Below are 19,979 nucleotides of genomic sequence, written 5' to 3'. Positions count from 1 at the left end.
CTTCACGCGCGTAAAGCTCAAACTTGAGCTCAACCATCTCTCTCTTTCCACGAGAGAACGCTGCAATTCTCGGGTTAGTTTTCAAAAGGTCGTAAGCGCCAGTTGTCCAAAATTGAGTTTTTGGCACGGTTGTACTCTTCTAACGCACTACTAATGATCTACTCGAGCAGAATTTCCAAAAAAAATAATTTAAACAAAAATATCGCCTGCATATAAAAAGTCGAATGTGCTTTTCATACGGAGAAGTCACATACGTCCTTGGTGATGCAAGGTCGTAAGTACTGATAATTTCAAAAATGTACTTACGCTCATAGAAAAAGGACGTAAGTTCAGTTTTAATTGCTTTATGATAATGCGCACATGAGTTTCAACGAAAAATGATGAATATGTGTTATCCCGTTAAAACATTGCGCTGATTATATGACCTAAAGGATGCGCGAAGAATTTTTTTCCAATTTGCCAGCCAGCAAACCCAGTTTCAGTCATTTATTCCGGAAGAGACGGCTAGCTTCCCCCAAAATCATCATTTTGTGTGGCAGCCTAAACCAACACAAAATCAAGTTGCATAATCTGTTCAGGAACAAGCGATAATGACCGCATCCATCTTATCACGCATAAACGCCCTCTCAAAACACCAGGAACCCCGAGTTCTTCGAGGTCCTATAGACCACTGAAGAAAAGATAAACAAATCAGTGGTAATTCGTCATTTTGTTCGTGCTCTCAGCTAGCGTATGAGCCAACGCGAGAGAGGGAGAATAAAATCTGTCAGTTGGACCTTTCTCCCCTGCGATGTTTTCTCCCAATCTCCTCCAAAAACCCAAAACATCGACTGCCCTCTTTGCGGGGGGTGTTGAAACGATGTTCAAAATAATAATGTTTGATTTAAATGTGGTTTAGTCATAAAATAAATAATTTTGCCAATGGTCGTATTGTCATTCTTACTCAAAAAAAATCCCAAGTACAAGGACGTATGAAACAATTTGCTCATGTAAAAGGTCGAATCAACCTGGTGTTGTAAAACAAGGCTAAAACACACATTAATTGTTAAAAGTTTTAATTCACTTGATCTGGCAACCATAGCTTATAGTCAAAGCAATGATTTAGACTAAAAATATGCTCTTGAAACCCACTTACATATAAATAAGAATTAAAATAATGGTCGAAAACTTGTTCATCGGTTTTCCCCACTTGAGGGGTTTGGCTTTTACGACGTTTTGAAAACTAACCCGAGAATTCAGCCTTTTTCTTGCTTGCTTCTTAAATTCGCTTCTTAGCGAGCTTACCTCTATTCTATTGTGTTTGCCATTCTTCGATCTTACGCACTTTTGGGGAGGGGGAGGGGGAGATCTTCAGAAAGGGAGAGAAGTATGTTTTTGCGTTCACTGTTGGGAGGGAGAAAAAAAAGAGCGGAGACCGGCTTTTTAGAGCTTTCGTCCTACCGTGCGTCTCCTCCCTCTCACGCATCGTCACCTTCGTCAAATCCAAGCAAATTTCGCAGGCCGTCGCTAAAAGTTCGATAGACGCCGAAGTTTGTACACGACAACATTTCAACAGTGGGATATTGTAAGCAGCTGAACATAGTTGTTCTAGATCAGAAAAGCAAAAATACCCAAATTTTATGATCATTTTCAAATTTTCGCTTCACTTGCAGACGGTGATTTTAGCGGACTGCAGACAAGATGTCGCAATGTGAAGTAATGATTGTATAAGCCAAAGTTGCATAGGAATTGACAATTGGGAATAAAACCAATTCCACCTTAACCAGATTTTCAACCAACACCAAGACAGCCGTCCATTGCCGGTCGCTCCCATATCCACCGCGCTTAAGGTACAAGGAAATGGATTTGGAAGACAGGATGTGTTGATGCTCCAATTTTTAAGGGGATAAGGGAAAATCTCCACGATATCCCCGAGTAAGTTTCGTTTGGAGTTGGTTTTAATCAGATCATCAAAAGTACCTTGGTGAACAATAATTATAATTATTATACAATTTATGAAATCTGTAAAACAATGTTTTGCACCATTGTGAAACTAGATGCTTGGCTTCAATTTGTGGGAAATTCGATGCTTTTTCCAAAAATATCAACTTTATTGTGAACAACATTTAATCATGCACACCCAGTCATCAGATTGAGTTTACGCACCTTTTCGCGAACCAACCGCGCGCACGCTGACCGATCCAAGCTGGTGAGGCTGTGTGCGTTTCGGGGGCCCCAAATAACACCACGATCAGCACCAACAATAATAATAAGATAATGGAATGCGAATTCGACTCACGCATAATTAATACTCTTTTTTTCCCCGGCTACATTGTGCGTGCGGAGTGCCCTCCTCCCCATATCCGGACCATTTGGTGAGGTGAATGCCGGCCGGCGACCTGAACCTCGTAAATGAGCCGAACGCACAAAGAACGCCCGAAAATGATGACGATGATGATGATGGAGGAGGAGGAGATTGCGTAGAGCTAGGTTGCCGAAGAGCTGAAGAAATCGCGCACGCAGAAATAGCACCACCAACTTTAGAGTAGGCTGTGGAATGGCAGGGGGAGAGGTTCAACGAACTTTTTCGGTCAACCTGCAGCAAAAGCTAACGCAACTTTTTGCCGGACCGCAGACCGTAAATCTGCACGATCACCTCCTTTCTACGCATCTTTTGTGGGGGTTTGGAAGGCTTTAGAATTGCAAAAAAGGCCAATTTTATCACGATTAAAAAAAAGCTTTCATGGACGGATTTTGTTTCTAAAGGCAAACTATTTATTTAACACACAAATACATACTTTAGGTTTTTTAAACAATAATAAACAATGATCAGAAAGTAGGTCAGCATTAAGCTGGTATCATTTAATAAAAATCTCCTTTAAAATCCAGCAATCAACAATGTAACGGTCAGTTTGAAAGTTCCGAAACTCACCATAGCAGTTTTGAACTCACCACGACTGATCATGTGTTCGATAGGTGCTTGAAACTGAATGCATTAATGCTCCCACACTAGCATTCATTTTGTTATGAGTGATTGAAGGATTTTTTAATTTTTTAATTGTTCAATGTTCAAAACATTCCTCTCTAAAAGTGCTTTATCAAGTTAGATGTAGCTGATTCCTGAATCATAACGTAGATATAGTTCTCCTCCCTGCAAAAGCTTTGAGTTCTGCCAGAATTCTTCTACAATCGTGGAATATTTCTGCTAGAATGCTGTTGGGGAATCCAGATCTGTTAGAACTCAGTTTAAATCCTCGTAAGCAAATTATAATTTTAATTTTATTTACGTACACAGTAAAAAATATGTAAGTTTGGAAGGTCTAATTTTAGAAGGTTGAATAATACATCTTTTATAATGTAATTTTACCTCAAACTAAACTGAAAAAGTGACAAAACACCAGAAAGGTGGTGAAATTACACATTTACAGAAGTAAAATTATATTTTTTTCTGACATAAAAGATTTACTGGGTAGATTGTACCCCTTCCCAGATGTATTTTTACAATGATTTATTTTACTGTGTATGTTTATGTGGTAGTAACTGCATCAAGATGAAAATGGTGGATAAACTTTTTAACTGATGAATTTTATGGCAACAGTCTTTTTATATCCAAAGTAAAAAATATAAAGTTATAAATGCATGACTAACCTAAAATTCTGCTCAGTTGGTGAAATATTAGCTTGTTTTGCAAGAAGAGAATTTTTCAACCCAGTTTTAAGTCATATTTACAGGCAAATCAATTTGATTCGGAATAAATTTACAACGATTTTATTCATACAATGTAGTTGTTCGGTAGCTGGGTGTTGTTTAAATGCTTTGATCTAAAATTTAAGCCATTTTTTCATTTAACTTTTGTAACAAATGTTTACTTCTAGAAAGGGGTAGTGAATACATTTTGAAATTAATTATTGTTTAGTTTAAATTTAAAAAAAACGCTTGTCTTTAGTGGTATGTCATTAAATCAATGTATTTAATTAATGGCTTGCAATATTAATCAAGTTAAAAAATAAAAATTGAATGAAAGTAGGGCATCCAATTTTCCCGGGTTATGAATTTCCCGGGAAACGGGAAAAATATTTTCGAAATCCCGGGAATTCCCGGGATCCCGGGAAATTTTTGTATCAGTAATAATATCTATGTTTTCATTATATTTGTTATGTTTTCAAGCTTAAAATCATAGAATTAGCTTAATAATATTAATTGTTGGTAATCTACATTTCAATCTAAACAAGGACGAAAGTTTTTAAATAGTCTAAAAATCAATGTTGTTCTTTGTGGTGTTTTGGATTTTAAATCAACTACAATTTTTAGTTACAATATGAATATTTTTTTTTATTCAAATTACATAAGTCTTTATGAAAATATTTCTTTTATAATTTTTTTATATAACATGAATAAAACAGCTTAAAAAGTTTCTTTTATATGTCTAAAAAACAAAAAACGACAACAAATAAAATGATACCAGTCGATTAATTTTTTAGAATTTTAGACATGTTTTACAAATTAAGTTCAAGTTACTACCGCAAACCGGGGGAAAATCGGGACTAAAGTCTAAATAGGTACAGGAGATTTGAGAGCATTACATTTGGAAGTCGGTGTACTAATTGTTTTGTTCTGTTCCTGTTTTAACCGAAGTCATCCAAAATATTATGCACTTTTTTTTTGCTTAAATAGTATTAGTCCTTATTTGCCCTAGATGCCGGTGTTTGATGTTTTTTGCCAGTTTTTGATTAAAAATAATTTAACATGAGATTTTTTTTAAATTTAAAATCGTAAATATACGTAAATATATCCATTCTATAATAATTATAATAATTTTCTCTAATAAGCCAAATAAATGCTGATATTTGCCGAATACAAATTTTAATGCATTTTATCGATTACTAAGTATTCAACTATTTTTTTTATTTTAATGCTTCTTATCGATACTCAACTGTTCTACTATTTCCACAACCAAATCTGAATTTCCAGACCAAAATATGATTTTTTTTTTCAATTTCGGGAATTCCCGGGATAAATTATGAAAAATCCCGGGATTCGGGAATTCCCGGTTTTGGGAAAATCCCGGGATTTTTGTCCCGGGAATTCCCGGGATGGACGCACTAAATGAAAGTATATATTTATTTTATTATATTCATTCAGAAAATAAGGACCAGTACTTTAACAGTGACTCTAGTGACAAACTGAACTTAAGAAAACTAAAACTGTTTACTCATCGCCAAAGCCCAGTTACTTGAATTAAGCCCATTTCCAACTGAATTCACGAAACACCCTAATAATTGGATTCGTTATCCTCCTGACCATCGTCTTCTTCATCAGCTCTTTGCACTTTCAACCTTTTATTTTTCTTCTTTTGACCACGCGAATTGCGAAATCCACGCATTTTCCAATAAGTCTTTCCCCTCGCGATCGGTGGTGCGTAGCAACAAAAGTAGAAAAGTGCGTTTGCCAAAAAAAAAGAAGAAAATATATATAATGCGAGAGCAGAACAGCAATTACTTTGCGGAAGTAATCCGCTATTTAGTGGGAACAGTTATAAAAATAAATATCTTCGAGCGTGGCTTACGCACGACGGTTGGTGCGAAATTGGGCACTCTTTTGGTCGGGTTGATTTTGAGCCACTTTTCTGTTTTCTTCTGCTTCGCTGAAGAAGTCTTCTTTCGCACCGTTGTGCGAAAATGGCAAGAAGTGCGTGTTTGGAGAATTTTCGGATTTTAGCGTTTTGATTTGTGTCTGCTTGAAAAAAAAACGATTTTATAACTCAAACAAAAATTCAATAAGTATACATGCAAACACTGTATTGTTATTGTACATTGAGTTACAGGGGCCAAAAAATGTTCGATTTAGATTTCCTTTAGTTTTTTTTTCTTTATTTCCAATAAAGATCTATTTAAAAATAACAAGTTACGTCACATTGATGGCACATAAAGCACCATGCGTCTACAGCAAAATGCACTAGAAACTCATTTCGATGAAGAAGCATGGTTCGATTGATATACCGAAATACCGATATATGTATTCAAAAAATCATATCTCAGAATTCTGTTATATATGTTATGTTATATATATTAGGTAAAACATTTGAAAAATCAGAGAAAAATATTTTCAGCTGTGAGTTCTTTGGTCCCGAGACCTTCAAATCAGCAAACAAAGTTTTCATTTGATCTATAAGTGTATTCAGCTCTATTTTTAAAATGAAAATGCAGATTTTTTTAATATGTTTGTTTGAATTTACCTTAAGGCGTCATCCATTATGTATGTCACGCTAAAATCGGCCAAAATAAGCCGCCCCTCCCTCCTATGCCACACTTTGTCACGCTGGCTCCGACCCCCCCTCGAAAAGTACGTCACGCTTTGTCGGAACCTTCCCCCCCCCCCCCCCTTCCTTCATATTTTTTGTACAATCAATATTAAATTTTCAAAAGAACCTATCTGTATAGGAAACCCATGACTCATAGGTAGTTTAGAAAATTTATTTTAGCAATTGTTGCATGATTTATAAATGTAGGGTTTATTTTTTATTCGGAGTTCAATCGAGGAAGTTTTTTATTTTTACAGGTTGTGTTTGGATTTATTGATTTTTTTTTAAATATGTTGATTTAATCATATGAAATCTATTATCATAAACTTTGTTTCTTAAATCCTTGTGTTTCATTTATGATCAAAGTTTATCAAACATAAACCTTTTTTTAAAAATATTTTAAGACTGAATTTTCAGTATTCAAGAAATAGTCTCTGGCGTGACGTCACAGTCTCACGGACCCCCCCCCTTCCCCTCTTGTCACACTTAGTCACGCTTGCGGCAACCCCCCCCCCCCATTCCAGAGCGTAACGTACTTTATGGATGACGCCTTAACAGGGTACCTGTCACTATCTTTACAGGAATCGTTCCAGCACTTTGTGATGTTCTGCAAAGTTGTTCCCCGGATCAAAACCTAAAACCTCACCTGCGAATAAAATCATTTGGTTTAGTTTAATGAGTACTTCTCTAACAACTGATGCAACTTAACCTTTACCAAATGGGCTCTATTTTTTCTGGGGACGAACGAAATTTCGATTGATGTACTCAAATATAACAACTTTGGTCTTTTCATATATCCATGAACCACGCTAATGTAAACTTCTTCCGAATATTTCTTGAGAGACAAAAGTAACATATTTTACAATTATTTGATCACCAACAAAAAAATATTCACAGAATTACCAAATTTATTATTTTCTTTAAAATTATTTCAAAATAAAGCTGAAATACCACGTAGACCAGATAAATAACTTTCTAATGCATAATTTATCATGAAAATTTAAAAATCCTCTTTATTTTGCTTTATGGGTGTTTTTGAAAGCACATTAGGTTAGGGGTGAATTTTGCTTTGGTCAAACTCCAAAAAATATACAATTTATAAGGACTTTATAAGGAATTTTGAATCTTCACCTTTTTAAAACTAAAATGGCTGTACCTAAGCATTGACACTGAAGTGACGAAAACTAATGTTTTGGCTAGTTTTAGCGCTAAAAATTGCAAAAACTTCAGGCATTTTTTTTTAAACTTTAACATGGTTTCAATAAAAAAAATTACGCCTTTCTGATTAAATATAAATACTGAAAAAATAAATGAATTTAAATAAGGTAGTTTTATCAAACGTATTATATAAAATAAATTTCATTCACAAAAATCTCCACAAACGTATCTAAAATGTGCATTTCATGCCATTTACGATTCAGACTTGGTTTTTTTGTCTCACCCAAGATTTGTCTCCCCGAACGCAAAGCCCAGAAAACAAACAAACTACAATGCCACCGGCATCACGAGTGCATTGCACCAGCTGCTAGAAGCTCTCTACTATACTCCGCAACGTGAGTAAGTCCATGACGCTGCACTGACGCTTTATGTGTGTTTGCGGGGATATGGATATATTATATATGCATAATATACTTGTATGATTGATTTGCTCAATAAATCACCCCCAGGTGAATGGTATTGACATATTGGCTTTGGCTTGGAGCGCGCAAGGCTGTTCTCCTTACTCTCTTTGGTGCAGCAGCTCCTCCGGCTGCGATCAGTGTGCTCTGGGGGAAGCTTTCGAAAGGTCGTATGGACCGAGAAATGTCTTGCTCTTTTTTTTGAAGATTTTTCAATTTTGTTGATTTTTTATTATCTCATACGCCTTTTTAAGATATTCCACACGATTAAGGCAGTATCGCCCACGCGTTCAGCTTTGACGCGCCATGCAACAAAAGTGCAGACTTGCTTGCTCTCCGTAAAATGATCAGTAACAACAACAGTGCAACTCTCTCAGCGTCGATCGTAACCTACCCCAACAGCAGAGTAATTTGTGCGGATGCATGGATGGTACAACAAATTAGGATGTGCGCAAGCGACAAAAATATGGATGGACCATAACACGTGTTTACGTGTTTGCGAACTAATTTTGATTTTTAAGAAGGACTTGACCGAGAGTAAAATGGCCTCACTTTTGTTCGAGAGGTTTACAGTAACACCGAGAGGATAATGCTCTCGAAAATCTTTGTGTAAAAAGTGGCATTTATCGGCTTTCAATCACTTCTACCGAGCCACGTAGCCCAGTGGTAACGCTTCCGCCTCGTAAGCAGTAGATCGGGGTTCAAAGCTCGGCTCGGACCAACACAACTGGTGATCTTTTCCCTTCTGGATTTTGCTTAGTAGATTGATTTTTTGCTTAGTAGATTGCTTAGTAAAGGGAAGGTAGTGTATCGTCACAAACTGAACCTTATCAAGACACCTTAGGAAGACAACCTATGGAATGTTAAACAATAACCTTAACATGTTATCATTAAGTTGATTAATAAACTGTCACTGAATCCGCTTTGTAAATGCCGGCCCCGATACTCTTCACGAGTGTCCCCTCAGGAACAGGGAAAGATTTTTGTTTTAATCACTTCTAACTCAACTATTCGTGGTGGCCGAAACTGTGGAGTCAGTGATTTTGTAAACCAAAGATTACGGGAATGAATTCAGCAAGTGTCACTTTTGTTATTTTGAGCAAGTAATCTTTTTTTTTAATGGACCTGGGAGCAAGTGCTCTCGATGGTTTCGTAATACAATTATTTTGAAAACTGTTTCCTATTGGTTGATTTGAAGCGTGACCAGTTTTGAATTAAATAACACTTAAGAAAATGCATGAAAGTTCAAAAATAACAATTTGACAATTTCTATGAACCGAATTGGGCTCGAATAACGGATACTTTGGATCGCTGACCCACCACTTCATTACAAAAATGTGTAAATTCACAGCTATACAGTTTCACGACACCGACACTGATCGAACTTCCCCTTCTCTCCACCCTATTTTGCAGTGTCAGCGTTCGTTAACAGCCCGGGCCCGGACCGGCTGCGGCTCACGGTGTCCCCACCGGCCCAGGTGGTAATCACGGCGACCAAGAACAGCCCCGTGTACCTGCCATGCCACGCCGAGGCTGACGTCGACAGCCGCAATGACTGGTCCAACTCGGAAATGGACGCTGAGCTGGACGACGGCGATTATGAGGACGCGGTGGACATTATGCTGCCGCCGCTGGTCGAACGCCAGGACGCCGTCGCCGCCGGTGGTGGTCTGTACGAGAACGCGGCGCTCGATCTGACCAGCTTGGCGCACGACCCGGTGAACCCGCGGCACCGAGATAACGATCTGGACGACGAGGAGGAGGATGATGACGATGAGGAGTACGATGAAGAGTCCGAAAGGAGGCGGCAACGCAGGAGAAGGCAGCGTTACCGAAGGGCGCTCTACGGCGACGACGACCTCATCGAGTACGTGTGGTTCCGGAACGGGTTGGAGTTCTTCAGCACGGCCTTCCAGAACCAGAATCACAAACAGTCGCACAAAGGCTTCCGGTTGTTCCCGAACGGGACGCTGAAGATACCATACAACCGCCAGTTGAGCAACATCTCCGCTGGGGTGTACCGGTGCAAAGCGAACCTGACGCGGCATGCGTCTGGAACTATCATGTCGACGGAGTCTGTGGTCACCATCGCTTACCTCGAGCGGCACAACACGATCATCCCGGACAACAACACCGTAGTGGCAGCCGCCCAGCAACCACTCGTACTGCACTGCCCATTCGTGAGCCATCCACCGGCCAATGTAACCTGGATGGTCAACAAGACCCAGATACTTTTCAACAACTACGCTCAGAGCGCGCAAGACACCAGGCGAGTGAAAGGTTTCTTTTGAACCGTTTTAATCCCGCTGAGCTCGCTGTTCAGTGAACTCAATTGACACCCGCCAAGCCTTTAATTAGATCACACTTGTTTCCATTACAGGTACTACCAGCTACAGAACGGCAGTCTGCTGATGGCCGACGTGCGCCTCTCCGATGCCGGTCGATATCGGTGCAATGCGACCAACAACTTTGCGTCGAAAACCTTTCGCAGTTACAGCTACGTGGTGAACGTTCAACCAGCGCCAACGGCGAAGCCAGTGGACCGTCTCCTACCGCGAATGCAACCGCAAATCCAGCACGTCCGAACGGGATCAATACTGAAGCTAAACTGCGCCAGTGAAGCGGGTCGACCGCGGTGGACATTCACACCCCGGCAGGGCAAAATTCCGATCAGCCTGGTCAACTTCACTTACCAGTTGGTGTTCGTGAATGTTTCGATGGACAAGCACGACGGGGTGTACAACTGCTCAGTCGGTAGCGACTTTCAGCTGTTTAACGTGACCGTACTCGTTCCGCCGGTTTTCTTGAGCAAAATATCTTCGGTAACCTCGTCAGTGGTAGCATCCATGTCGTTCAACAGCACCGTCAGCGGTAACCCGATGCCCAAGATAACTTGGTTCAAGAACGGGCGAGAGCTCAAGAACAACTACATCGCACACTACGACTACCCGATGCTACGCATCAACACTATCGACCCGGAGGACGAAGGTCTGTACCAGTGCATCGCGAAGAACGAAGCTGGAGAAGCTAGCATCTCGATGTACCTGTCGATCCGAGATAAAGACAAGTACCGACGGTTGTACAAGCGTCCGGAGAACATCCAGTGTTACCCGGTGGACACGACCAGCTTGTACGTCCGCTTCGATCGAGGCATGCAGCACATCAACACGGAGTACGCCATGTACTACCTGGCATCTGACGACCCGTACAGCTGGTACAGCTCTCCGCCAACGCAGCTGATCACCAACAACAGCCTGAAGATCACCGGACCGGCAGTGACTCCATTCCGCAACTACACCGTGTACTTGCGAGCCTGTTCCGTGAACAACGTAGCCGACGCTGGAGGTTCGGGACCATCCGGAAAGGAGCAGGTCATTCCGTCGAAGCTATCCAAAGGATTTCAGTGCACATCGCAAGGCGTTCCGGTCCTGTCGATCTTCTTCCCAAACGGAATCTTCATTTGGTGGCCCAGATTCCCGAACGTGGAACCAACCGCTCTCACCATCCAGTTCAAGCAGGTCTACGAAACAGATCAAGCGCCCGCCTTTGCCGATCATATAAACGGTACGCTGCAGATCCTCGACGACTACATCACCCACGAGGAGGTCGCTCCGCTGTTGATTCCCGTCAACGTAACTTTCACCCAGTTTTTGGAAAACATACCGGAGGACAGCGCAAGCAGCGGTATCAAGCGTCGCCGTCGAGCGTTCGACATCGGCAAGAACCCCAAGCAAATCTTCGAGTCGCTGACCGGTACCCAGATGGACCTGGAGAAGGCGGGTGGAAGTGCCGGCGGTGAGTCGGGAAAACCTGGTCGCCAGATTCGTCAGGTATCGATCAGCCAGATCAAAGTGCCGGGTAACGTAACGGGCGTGCTGATCCCCAACACGAACAAGTTGGTCGTTAGGATTCTGGGATCGGTCAGCCCCGACGGAGAGCCGATGGTGCAGGACTACCGGTACATCCAGTGGAAGACGGTAAGTGGCGCGGTTGAATCCACTTCAGTGAAAATACTTAAATTATCCCGATTTCAGATCGACGCCGCCCACCGTCCTCCGGACACGGTCAACCGCTTCCAGACGGAACATCTGGACGCACGCAGCGTCCAGTTCACCTGGAGCCGCTTCATCGCAACGGACGCGATCAACCGGTGTCTGATGCTGTGCTACAAGAACGTGAACCACGACGTCGTCATCCGCGGAGGCTCGAACCGGGTCAACTGTCTGAACATGTGAGTCCGTACGGAGACTGTTGCTCCTCGCTTGCGGGAACCGTAAATTCATTTGCTTCACTTGCTAATGGTCCAATTTGTTTTTCAGTCCGAAGGATGCGACGCACTACAACCTGGCGGGTTTGCTTCCGTTCACGCTATACAAGGCGTTCCTCAGGCCGTGTCACTCCAAGGAGGCTATCAGCGCCGTGCTGGACTTTCAGACGAAGCAGGATGGTACGTTTTTTTGGGAAAGTTTGTACTATAGGATCCTTTTTCACGATTATTTTTCTTTTTTGCAGTCCCCGGACCCGTGACGAACCACATGCTGGAGCGCAAGGACGGAATCACGCTCTCGTGGGGTCCACCGGAGAACCGCAACGGAATGCTTCAAGGCTACCAGGTCACGTGGATCGACAAGGACAACGTGCACTACACGGCGAATCTGACGGTGGACGCACGACGCTTCCACTTCCCGAACGTGTCCGCAGAGGAGAAGATCAACATCTCCATTCGGGCTATCGGAAGCACCGGAATGGGCATACCGATCTACGTGAATCTCCTAAACTACGTGATCGTCACTCCGGAACCACCCGTGGAAGATCCCGTTCCGTGGGTGGAGATCGCGATCGGCACGGTGATGGTCGTGTTCTTTCTGCTGTTCTGTTGTCTGCTGGTTATACACAGACGGAACTGCAAGAAGGCGCACCGGAACCAGGACGCAGCGAACACCACGCCGATGGCACTGCAGGCGCACCACACGACCAACTGCAGCGCCGACATCCACGAGATGCAAACGCTGATCAGGACGCCGGATCAACTACCAGTATTAATACCGAACGGCAAATACAAACAGCCCCAGCATTTGCAGATCATCAACGCGCTGGAAAGCGTCCGAGGACCTGCCAACACTACATTGAACGTCGCCAGCAGCTCTGCCAACGGAAAGTCGCACCGTTTGTCCTCAAACCCCAGAAATGGACTCTTGCCTCACTCGGACATTTCTTCCCTACAACTGAACTCGCCACTTCCAGTCCCACAACCAACAGTATCCTCAGGTGTCTTCGGTTCCAGCACACCGTTGAGCACACTTTTGAACACTAGTAGATGTAACCACGTTGTCCCAGGCGCGGAACGACCTCAGATGTCTATCGCCACTAGCAGTAATAGTATTTATCGTAGTTCCAATAGTAGCTATCTCAATGCGGCCGAAGAGCACAGCGAACCACGTGCTCCCGCGGAAACTGGACTCAGTACGGGTGATCCAATAAGCCAACTGCAACCGAAACATTCCTCCAGAGCAACAATAACAACTACCACTTCTACGTTTACACCCAACAACCACCCGGCGGAAAAACAGCACCCGGCCCCGCCAAGTTCCGCAGCTACCTCGACGTCGCTCTCGTCAGCGTCCAACCTCTCCGCCAACTCGGCCGGCTCGAGTGGCGGCTCCTCGACGATATCGTCCTGTTCTGTTCCCCAGCAGCAGCAGCCACTACCAGTACAGTACAATCAACCCTACGTGGCCACCGTGCACCGGAGCAATCACCCGGCCAACGGCGGCCTCGGTGCGGCTTCTGCCTCCTTTCCTGGCACGTGTTTCAGCGTGACACCAGCGGAGGTGCGAATTACCGAGAATCCTCAGGTGAGTTACTTGAATGCATTGATGTTTACTAAATCTCTGACCACCTCATCCGTCAAACGACTTCCAACCTCAGCTTGTCTGGATTTTAACTCACTTATTTCCGGATTTCAATTTCTTCTTGACTGTTTGCGATTATTCGTGTTGGCTCAGTAGGCGGCTTTGTCAGAACTGCGTTACCTTAGCATGGAATCAGGATTGCCACCTTCAGGATAACAACAACGATTCCGGTTCCAAAATTTATATGACATGCTGATCAATTTATAGAACGGCCGACAATTTGCTGTTCTTGGGTATTTGGGGAACAAGACACACGCGCTGTTGTTGAGGAAGTGTGTTGATCTGGCCACTTTTAACTCTTTTAGGTATTTCTTTTAAAGATTAAAAACAATATTTTTCAATAACTTTTAAGTTGACTGCCGTAGTACTCCAACAAACGGCTGGCTGCCACAGTCTTCTCTTCGGCGTGATTTGTGATTGAATTGGTTGTTCTCGTTGTCCATGGTCAGTGCTTTGTTCGTTTCCAAAATTCGGTGTGTTGTTATCTTACACACAGCTTCTTTATTCTGCTGATACTCCTTCCTCCTCCAAGCCGTAAACAAAGAAGTAAACACTCACTTGTTTTTATTTCACGACCTTTCTTGATCGAAGGAACCTGGCTTTTTTATGTGATTTTATGTGTGTTAGCTGTCAATCATACACGCTAGTTGTGGTCTACAAAATTCTCTTAAAATTTGGACAACGAAGACCATTGTGACGATGAGGGATGCTTGTCAAAATAGCAGATAAGAGTGTTCAAAACCGAATAGAATCAACTAACAACTCACTCTATTTTCAGTATTCCAAAACCAGCAAACTAGCGGATGGATACCACCACGCTGCTCCATCGGCCGTATTGAACACTTCGCTGTTCGACAGTAGCCAACGTAGATTATTAGATTTAACAATAGATAGTAATAGTGTAGAGCAGTACGACGACGACGACGACGGCGATGACGACAACGCAACCAACTGTGATCAGAACGACGACGACTCCGCGTCACGAGAACTACCCGTGACCGGCCAGCTAACGGTACGAGTGGTCCGGCAGTGCTCTCCTTCGCAGGAGGGCGACGACAACAACAACGGTGCCGGCCGCGGTCCCAGTCTGCACAATAACGACTGCCGCCATCAGCTGGCGGCTCTCCGAAGTCACCACGATCCGGCGGCGGCGGACATCGTCGAGTATGACCACGAAGAGGACGATGACAATCTGGAAGGGCTGGACAACTCGTCGGCGCTGTTGACCGAGAGTGGGCTCAGCTCGAAACCGTTGCACCAGCAGCACGCCTCCAGCTGGAACTTCCGGCGACCGATCGTCGGTCCGAACGGTTAGTTGCCAGTGTCAGTCACCTGTAGCGTCGCACAACAGCAACTACATCATAATCATCATCATCATCATGAACATGTTCTAATCGACCCCCTCTCGAAACCTACAGCAACAACGCATGTGATCGCCATTATCGTAAAAGAGTAAGATGACTATACTTACACTGTGTGTGTTTATATTTTTTTCTAAATTTATAATATTTTGTTTTGGGTTAATTTAGCTTTATCATAAAGGGATGAAAGAGTTCGCGTTGATCTAGTTTGCAAAGGAATGTTTCTGAAACCGACCACAAATTCTAAAAGAAAGTAACCATGACCTTGCGTTTGACAGAAACCTCACCTGAATATTTGTTTACATTGATTGAATCAAAGGTAAAAAATTCTGGTAGGTACCCAGAATGATGCCTTTCTATGCTGGCAACCATCCTCTATACTTGTCAACAATGTCATGTTTTGTTGAGCGCAAATAAAACAAATTAACTAAACTTTTTAATTTTCACAATTTCGTGTAAATTTTTTTTCCAGAATCGAGTAAAGTTTTTATGAACGTCGATGAAAATTACACAAAACTACAAAACGAAAACTTAAATAATCTTTCTTGACCATAGTGAACTTCAAATCGTCAACGTCAAACCAAACATTCCCAAGAATGAGTTTTAAGGCCCTACGCCAGGTTTGGATTAATTTTACTAAGAATTCAATGAAAACTCAGTGCATAAAGCTTTCTAGGCCCGCAGTGCAAAAACTATGATTTAACTCAAAAATGAATAAATCCCCGTCACAGTATCCTGTTGCAAACAAAGCTCGAACTGTCACAGTCCTCGCGAAATATGTTTGCTGACATCGGGCGATCAATTTAAAAAAAAACCAGCTAGAAGTTGCATGACTAAAAACTTTTGCGAGAAATAGAAAGCAGATTCTGATGCAAACACACCAACTTCTGTGACACCCCGTGATTCGAATGTGGTGGTCAATTTTTGACTAGAATGCCTTATTTCACCAGATTTAAGTGGCTTCTACACGAATTTGTGACTAGGTTAGGATTTGACGAGAACTGATTTATTTTGAATGAAGGTTTCCTGTGAACAACTACACTCGAGCTCGATCATTGTTTGCATCAGGACACTCTGACGAGGAGTTCGTAATTTTTGGGTTAAATTACATTTTTTCACTAAACTTTACCTAAAAATATCAATTTGGATTTTTTGCTAGCATGGGTTATCAAAACACACTTCGAGATTTCCTACACGCACATTCGAAATTACTCAGTTTTTTTTTTTCAAAACCGAAACTACTCAGAAATGAGTAAGTTGAGCAACTGCTAGATTCAGGTGAATTTCATCCAAATCTGACAGTTACCCCAACAACGTAGTTATCAGTAGGTTCGTTTCGACCAAAAAACTGAGTAATTCGATGGAAATCCATTTCAATTCACTAAAACAAGCTGTTCATCTTTCGAATTAGATCATTTCCTTGCCAAACAAAATCAACGCAAACCTTTAGTAACATCTGACTTTATTACTTGTAACAAAATTATACTATTAAAAGAGGCTTTCTAAAAGATGGCGCTAAACACGTACACGATTCGCTGCAAATTATCTGTTTAGAACATTAAGAGTCATTCGTTCTGCTTTGATTGTAAATAATTCAACAACTCAATCTTACCGGAAGACGCTGCGAAGCAGAGGGTCATCTTTCTCACGCGAACATAACTGTAAACTTGACGTACCTAAACGCAATAGAGGTTAATTTGTACCGTTAACGCGCGCACGAGCAGTGTAACACAGCTCGGTTTGTTTGTCTCTGTTTCTAGTGTTAACTCGCACTCACACACTCTTTTTCAGCTCATTACACCAACCCCCAACACAGCGAAAAGAAAAACACGTTTTGCGCGTTCCTTTTTGTGCGTCGTTCGCTGTGAGCGAACATGACAGAAAGCGAACCTGGACAAAGCAAAACACATACACATACACATAAAGCACTCTCACACATGTATTACGTAAAATTGTAAGATGCAAAGCAAACAAGAAAATCCATAAAAATTAAGTATAAGATATAATATATTACAATCTGGTACCTGAAATGAACAGTAGGAATAAGTTGACCTATTAAAAACAGTAGTAAGAGAATAGTAGTACTATTATATAAAACACACACACATACAACATGGGGAAATTCGAAACCAGATGAAGCACACAACAAAAGAGAGCAAAGTTAGAGTTTAGTTGTCCCTCTTTTCAGTTTCAAATAAAAACACGGCTATTTTACAAATACACTGTTAAATTATCCACTGCTTTTTTCGAGGCGCGGAGGAAGCGACACGTATACTTTAACGAGCAGAACATTGAAGGAGGCATCTAAATTGAGAGAATCTATTATAAAAAAACAATTAGGGTAAGGCAGTTTGCATTGATGACGTTAAAATTATAAATGCGAAATTAAATTTCGAAACGGCTATCTAACACTTAACGAGAAGCAGAAAACGAGAGATTGTGATTAAGGCAAAAGTTGAAGAAAAAAATGTTAAGCTAGCTTTTTCTTCGAAAAAGGCGAAGCGATTAAAAGAAGAGTAAATTTAACAATTATTTTTGTAAAACAGAAAAATAAGAGAAAGGAGCAAATTGTAAAACATTAAATTTGGCAACCGCGCGCGATACGAGTTACACGAACCGAAATATGGAACAGGGCTAGAATTGAATCCAGAAAAAATCTACAGATGGCAAAGAAACGTATTTAACGTGCCTTGCTTGTACAAACAGAAAAGTATAACACAACAAAAAAAGAAGAAAAGAGAAACCGAACAAAAATAATCATATTTCCCGAGCGAGTCTCCCTGCGGAAGCTGCTGCACAAAATGTTGTTTTAACCCCACCCTTCCCAAAATTGGTTGAAAATTTCCAGTTTGCTGCTTACACATTCATTACAATAGTGCCATTCAGTTTAACACCAAACGTCAAAACAACACGGAAATGACAACAATTTGAACGATAGCCCCTCCGTTAAACAAGTGCAATATCAATAGCGAATTAAGAAAAAATAATAGATTTACACATACAACTTTCATCCACACACTCCAATTAATACATTAAATTTTGTTATTGCGCATTTTGCACTTCTCTAGAGTCCTGCGCAAATATTTTCATCACAGTATCTTTTGATCACAGTGATTTTTCATCACACTTCCAACCGTAACCATGGAAAAATTGTTTTTGTTTGTAGCTGGTTTGTTTTTCAAAGTCAGAAAAGTTTTATTCGATTCAGATATTTTGGACGGATATTCTAGATAAAAGGGACCTGTTTCATCGGTTTGGCTGTTCTGCAGAGAGATAATCTCAATGTGACTAATTTTGGATTTCTTTTTAGATTTGTGAAGTCCTATTTAAGGGTGATGACACAAATTTCACCAACAACTGGCCAGATGACATCGTTCCATTGAAAAATGAAACTAGATTTTCCTCATTTGTGTTAAGATCGCGAACCTCTGCTAAACATTATGCTACGGTTAATGCGAGAGTGGTCACGGTTCTTAGCAGATTTTTGTAGTTTATCTATAAATAATAAAACAATGTCCCTCAAGTTTAGAATTTATTGACCGTTGGGATTATGCACGTCGTCATGATAGAGAAATTTGTCCATATTTTAGTTGAAGAGACCTCAAGCAATACATTTTAAGGAAAATAATATTGCACCTTGCATTAATTCCTAGAGTTTTGTGTCAATCGTGATAGCTACCGAAGACCAGAATTTCACAGCCGGAACAAGCCAAGTACGGGTAGTCCCTGGAATGTTCCGGCTGTGGAATTCTGGTCTACGGTGCCTAGAAATAGCTATGTTCGTGCCGGCACCTTGGCTTACGGCGGTTCCTCGTCAGCTTTCCGGACGGATGATGGAAAACGGACGAGATGGACGGAATCTCGGAATTTCGTCGTTGAAGAGGGCGATTGGTTACCCTTTTCGTTACCCTGCAGCTTGTCCAATCTTCCAATGCCATTTAGGGCTGTAAACTTTTGTAATAATGTCAATACAGATTTCTTTCGTCCACAATCTATGGGTTTTTTTCCACAATATTGTTGAATTTACAGCCAATTGGCATTCCACGTAAATTCAATTAACCATCACCCAAAATTGGGCAGCAATCGTCCGAGAAAATCCGTTTACGGACTCAGCGAACACAGCTCGAAGTGGCCGATAGAATTATGCATTAGAAAAAAAAATAACCCGTCAAAAAACTCTAAAGTTCCAACTACGAGAATCGAGCCAGGAACCTTTAACATACCATCTCAATGACTTAACTGCCTCGGCTACCATAGCTTAGTGACTAGATTGTGGTCAGAAGTCGATGCATTACACTAGTTTTGTGTTGATGGTGTGATGGAAAATCAATTTGCCAACTGTGATGAAAATTATTCCGCAGCACTCTAGCACGGTGCAAAGTGCGCAAAGTTGACAGTTCTCAGTCCTGCAAAGCAGTGTGATGAAAAAATCTAGGCCTAGCACGATTGACACAAAACTCTAGGAATTGCTGCAAGGCGCAATACGTTTGTGCCGATCATTTTTGATTCGTCAGTTAACCATAAATGTTGCTTACTTTGATGTGTCATACACAATCAAGGCCAACAACCTTGAAGGTAAAGTGTTGTCAAACGCAAGCATAACAAATCAGTTTGGAGTTATATTTTGTTACAAACCGAACCAACTCAAAAATGACTCAACTCAACTCAAACTCGAAATTTCACCGGATTTTTTCGTAGGTTTGTTAAGCATGCCAAACTCACGGGGGTAGTTGGTGTGGCAATGACCGTCAATGATGGTTCTGAATTCAGGATCCAGAAATAGTAAATTGAAATGAAAATACAATTC

General features: G+C 41.5%; 1 protein-coding gene across 1 annotated transcript in view; it reads left to right on the top strand.

The window, feature by feature from the left end:
• The window catches only part of LOC120428666 (uncharacterized), a 69,707-nt gene extending 51,465 nt beyond the window's left edge, over window positions 1–18,242 (top strand). The window contains exons 2-7 of the mRNA XM_039593714.2: window positions 9,313–10,168; window positions 10,280–11,876; window positions 11,934–12,130; window positions 12,219–12,346; window positions 12,412–13,754; window positions 14,590–18,242. Of these exons, the coding sequence (XP_039449648.1) occupies window positions 9,313–10,168; window positions 10,280–11,876; window positions 11,934–12,130; window positions 12,219–12,346; window positions 12,412–13,754; window positions 14,590–15,126 (4,658 nt within the window). The 3' untranslated portion in view covers window positions 15,127–18,242. The remainder of the gene's footprint in view (window positions 1–9,312; window positions 10,169–10,279; window positions 11,877–11,933; window positions 12,131–12,218; window positions 12,347–12,411; window positions 13,755–14,589) is intronic.
• The last annotated feature ends 1,737 nt before the right edge of the window (window positions 18,243–19,979 follow it).

The sequence above is a fragment of the Culex pipiens genome, chromosome 1, assembly GCF_016801865.2.
Source record: "Culex pipiens pallens isolate TS chromosome 1, TS_CPP_V2, whole genome shotgun sequence".
In the NCBI taxonomy this organism is placed as follows: Eukaryota; Metazoa; Arthropoda; class Insecta; order Diptera; family Culicidae; genus Culex; species Culex pipiens.
This window is presented reverse-complemented; position numbering and strand designations above follow the sequence as displayed.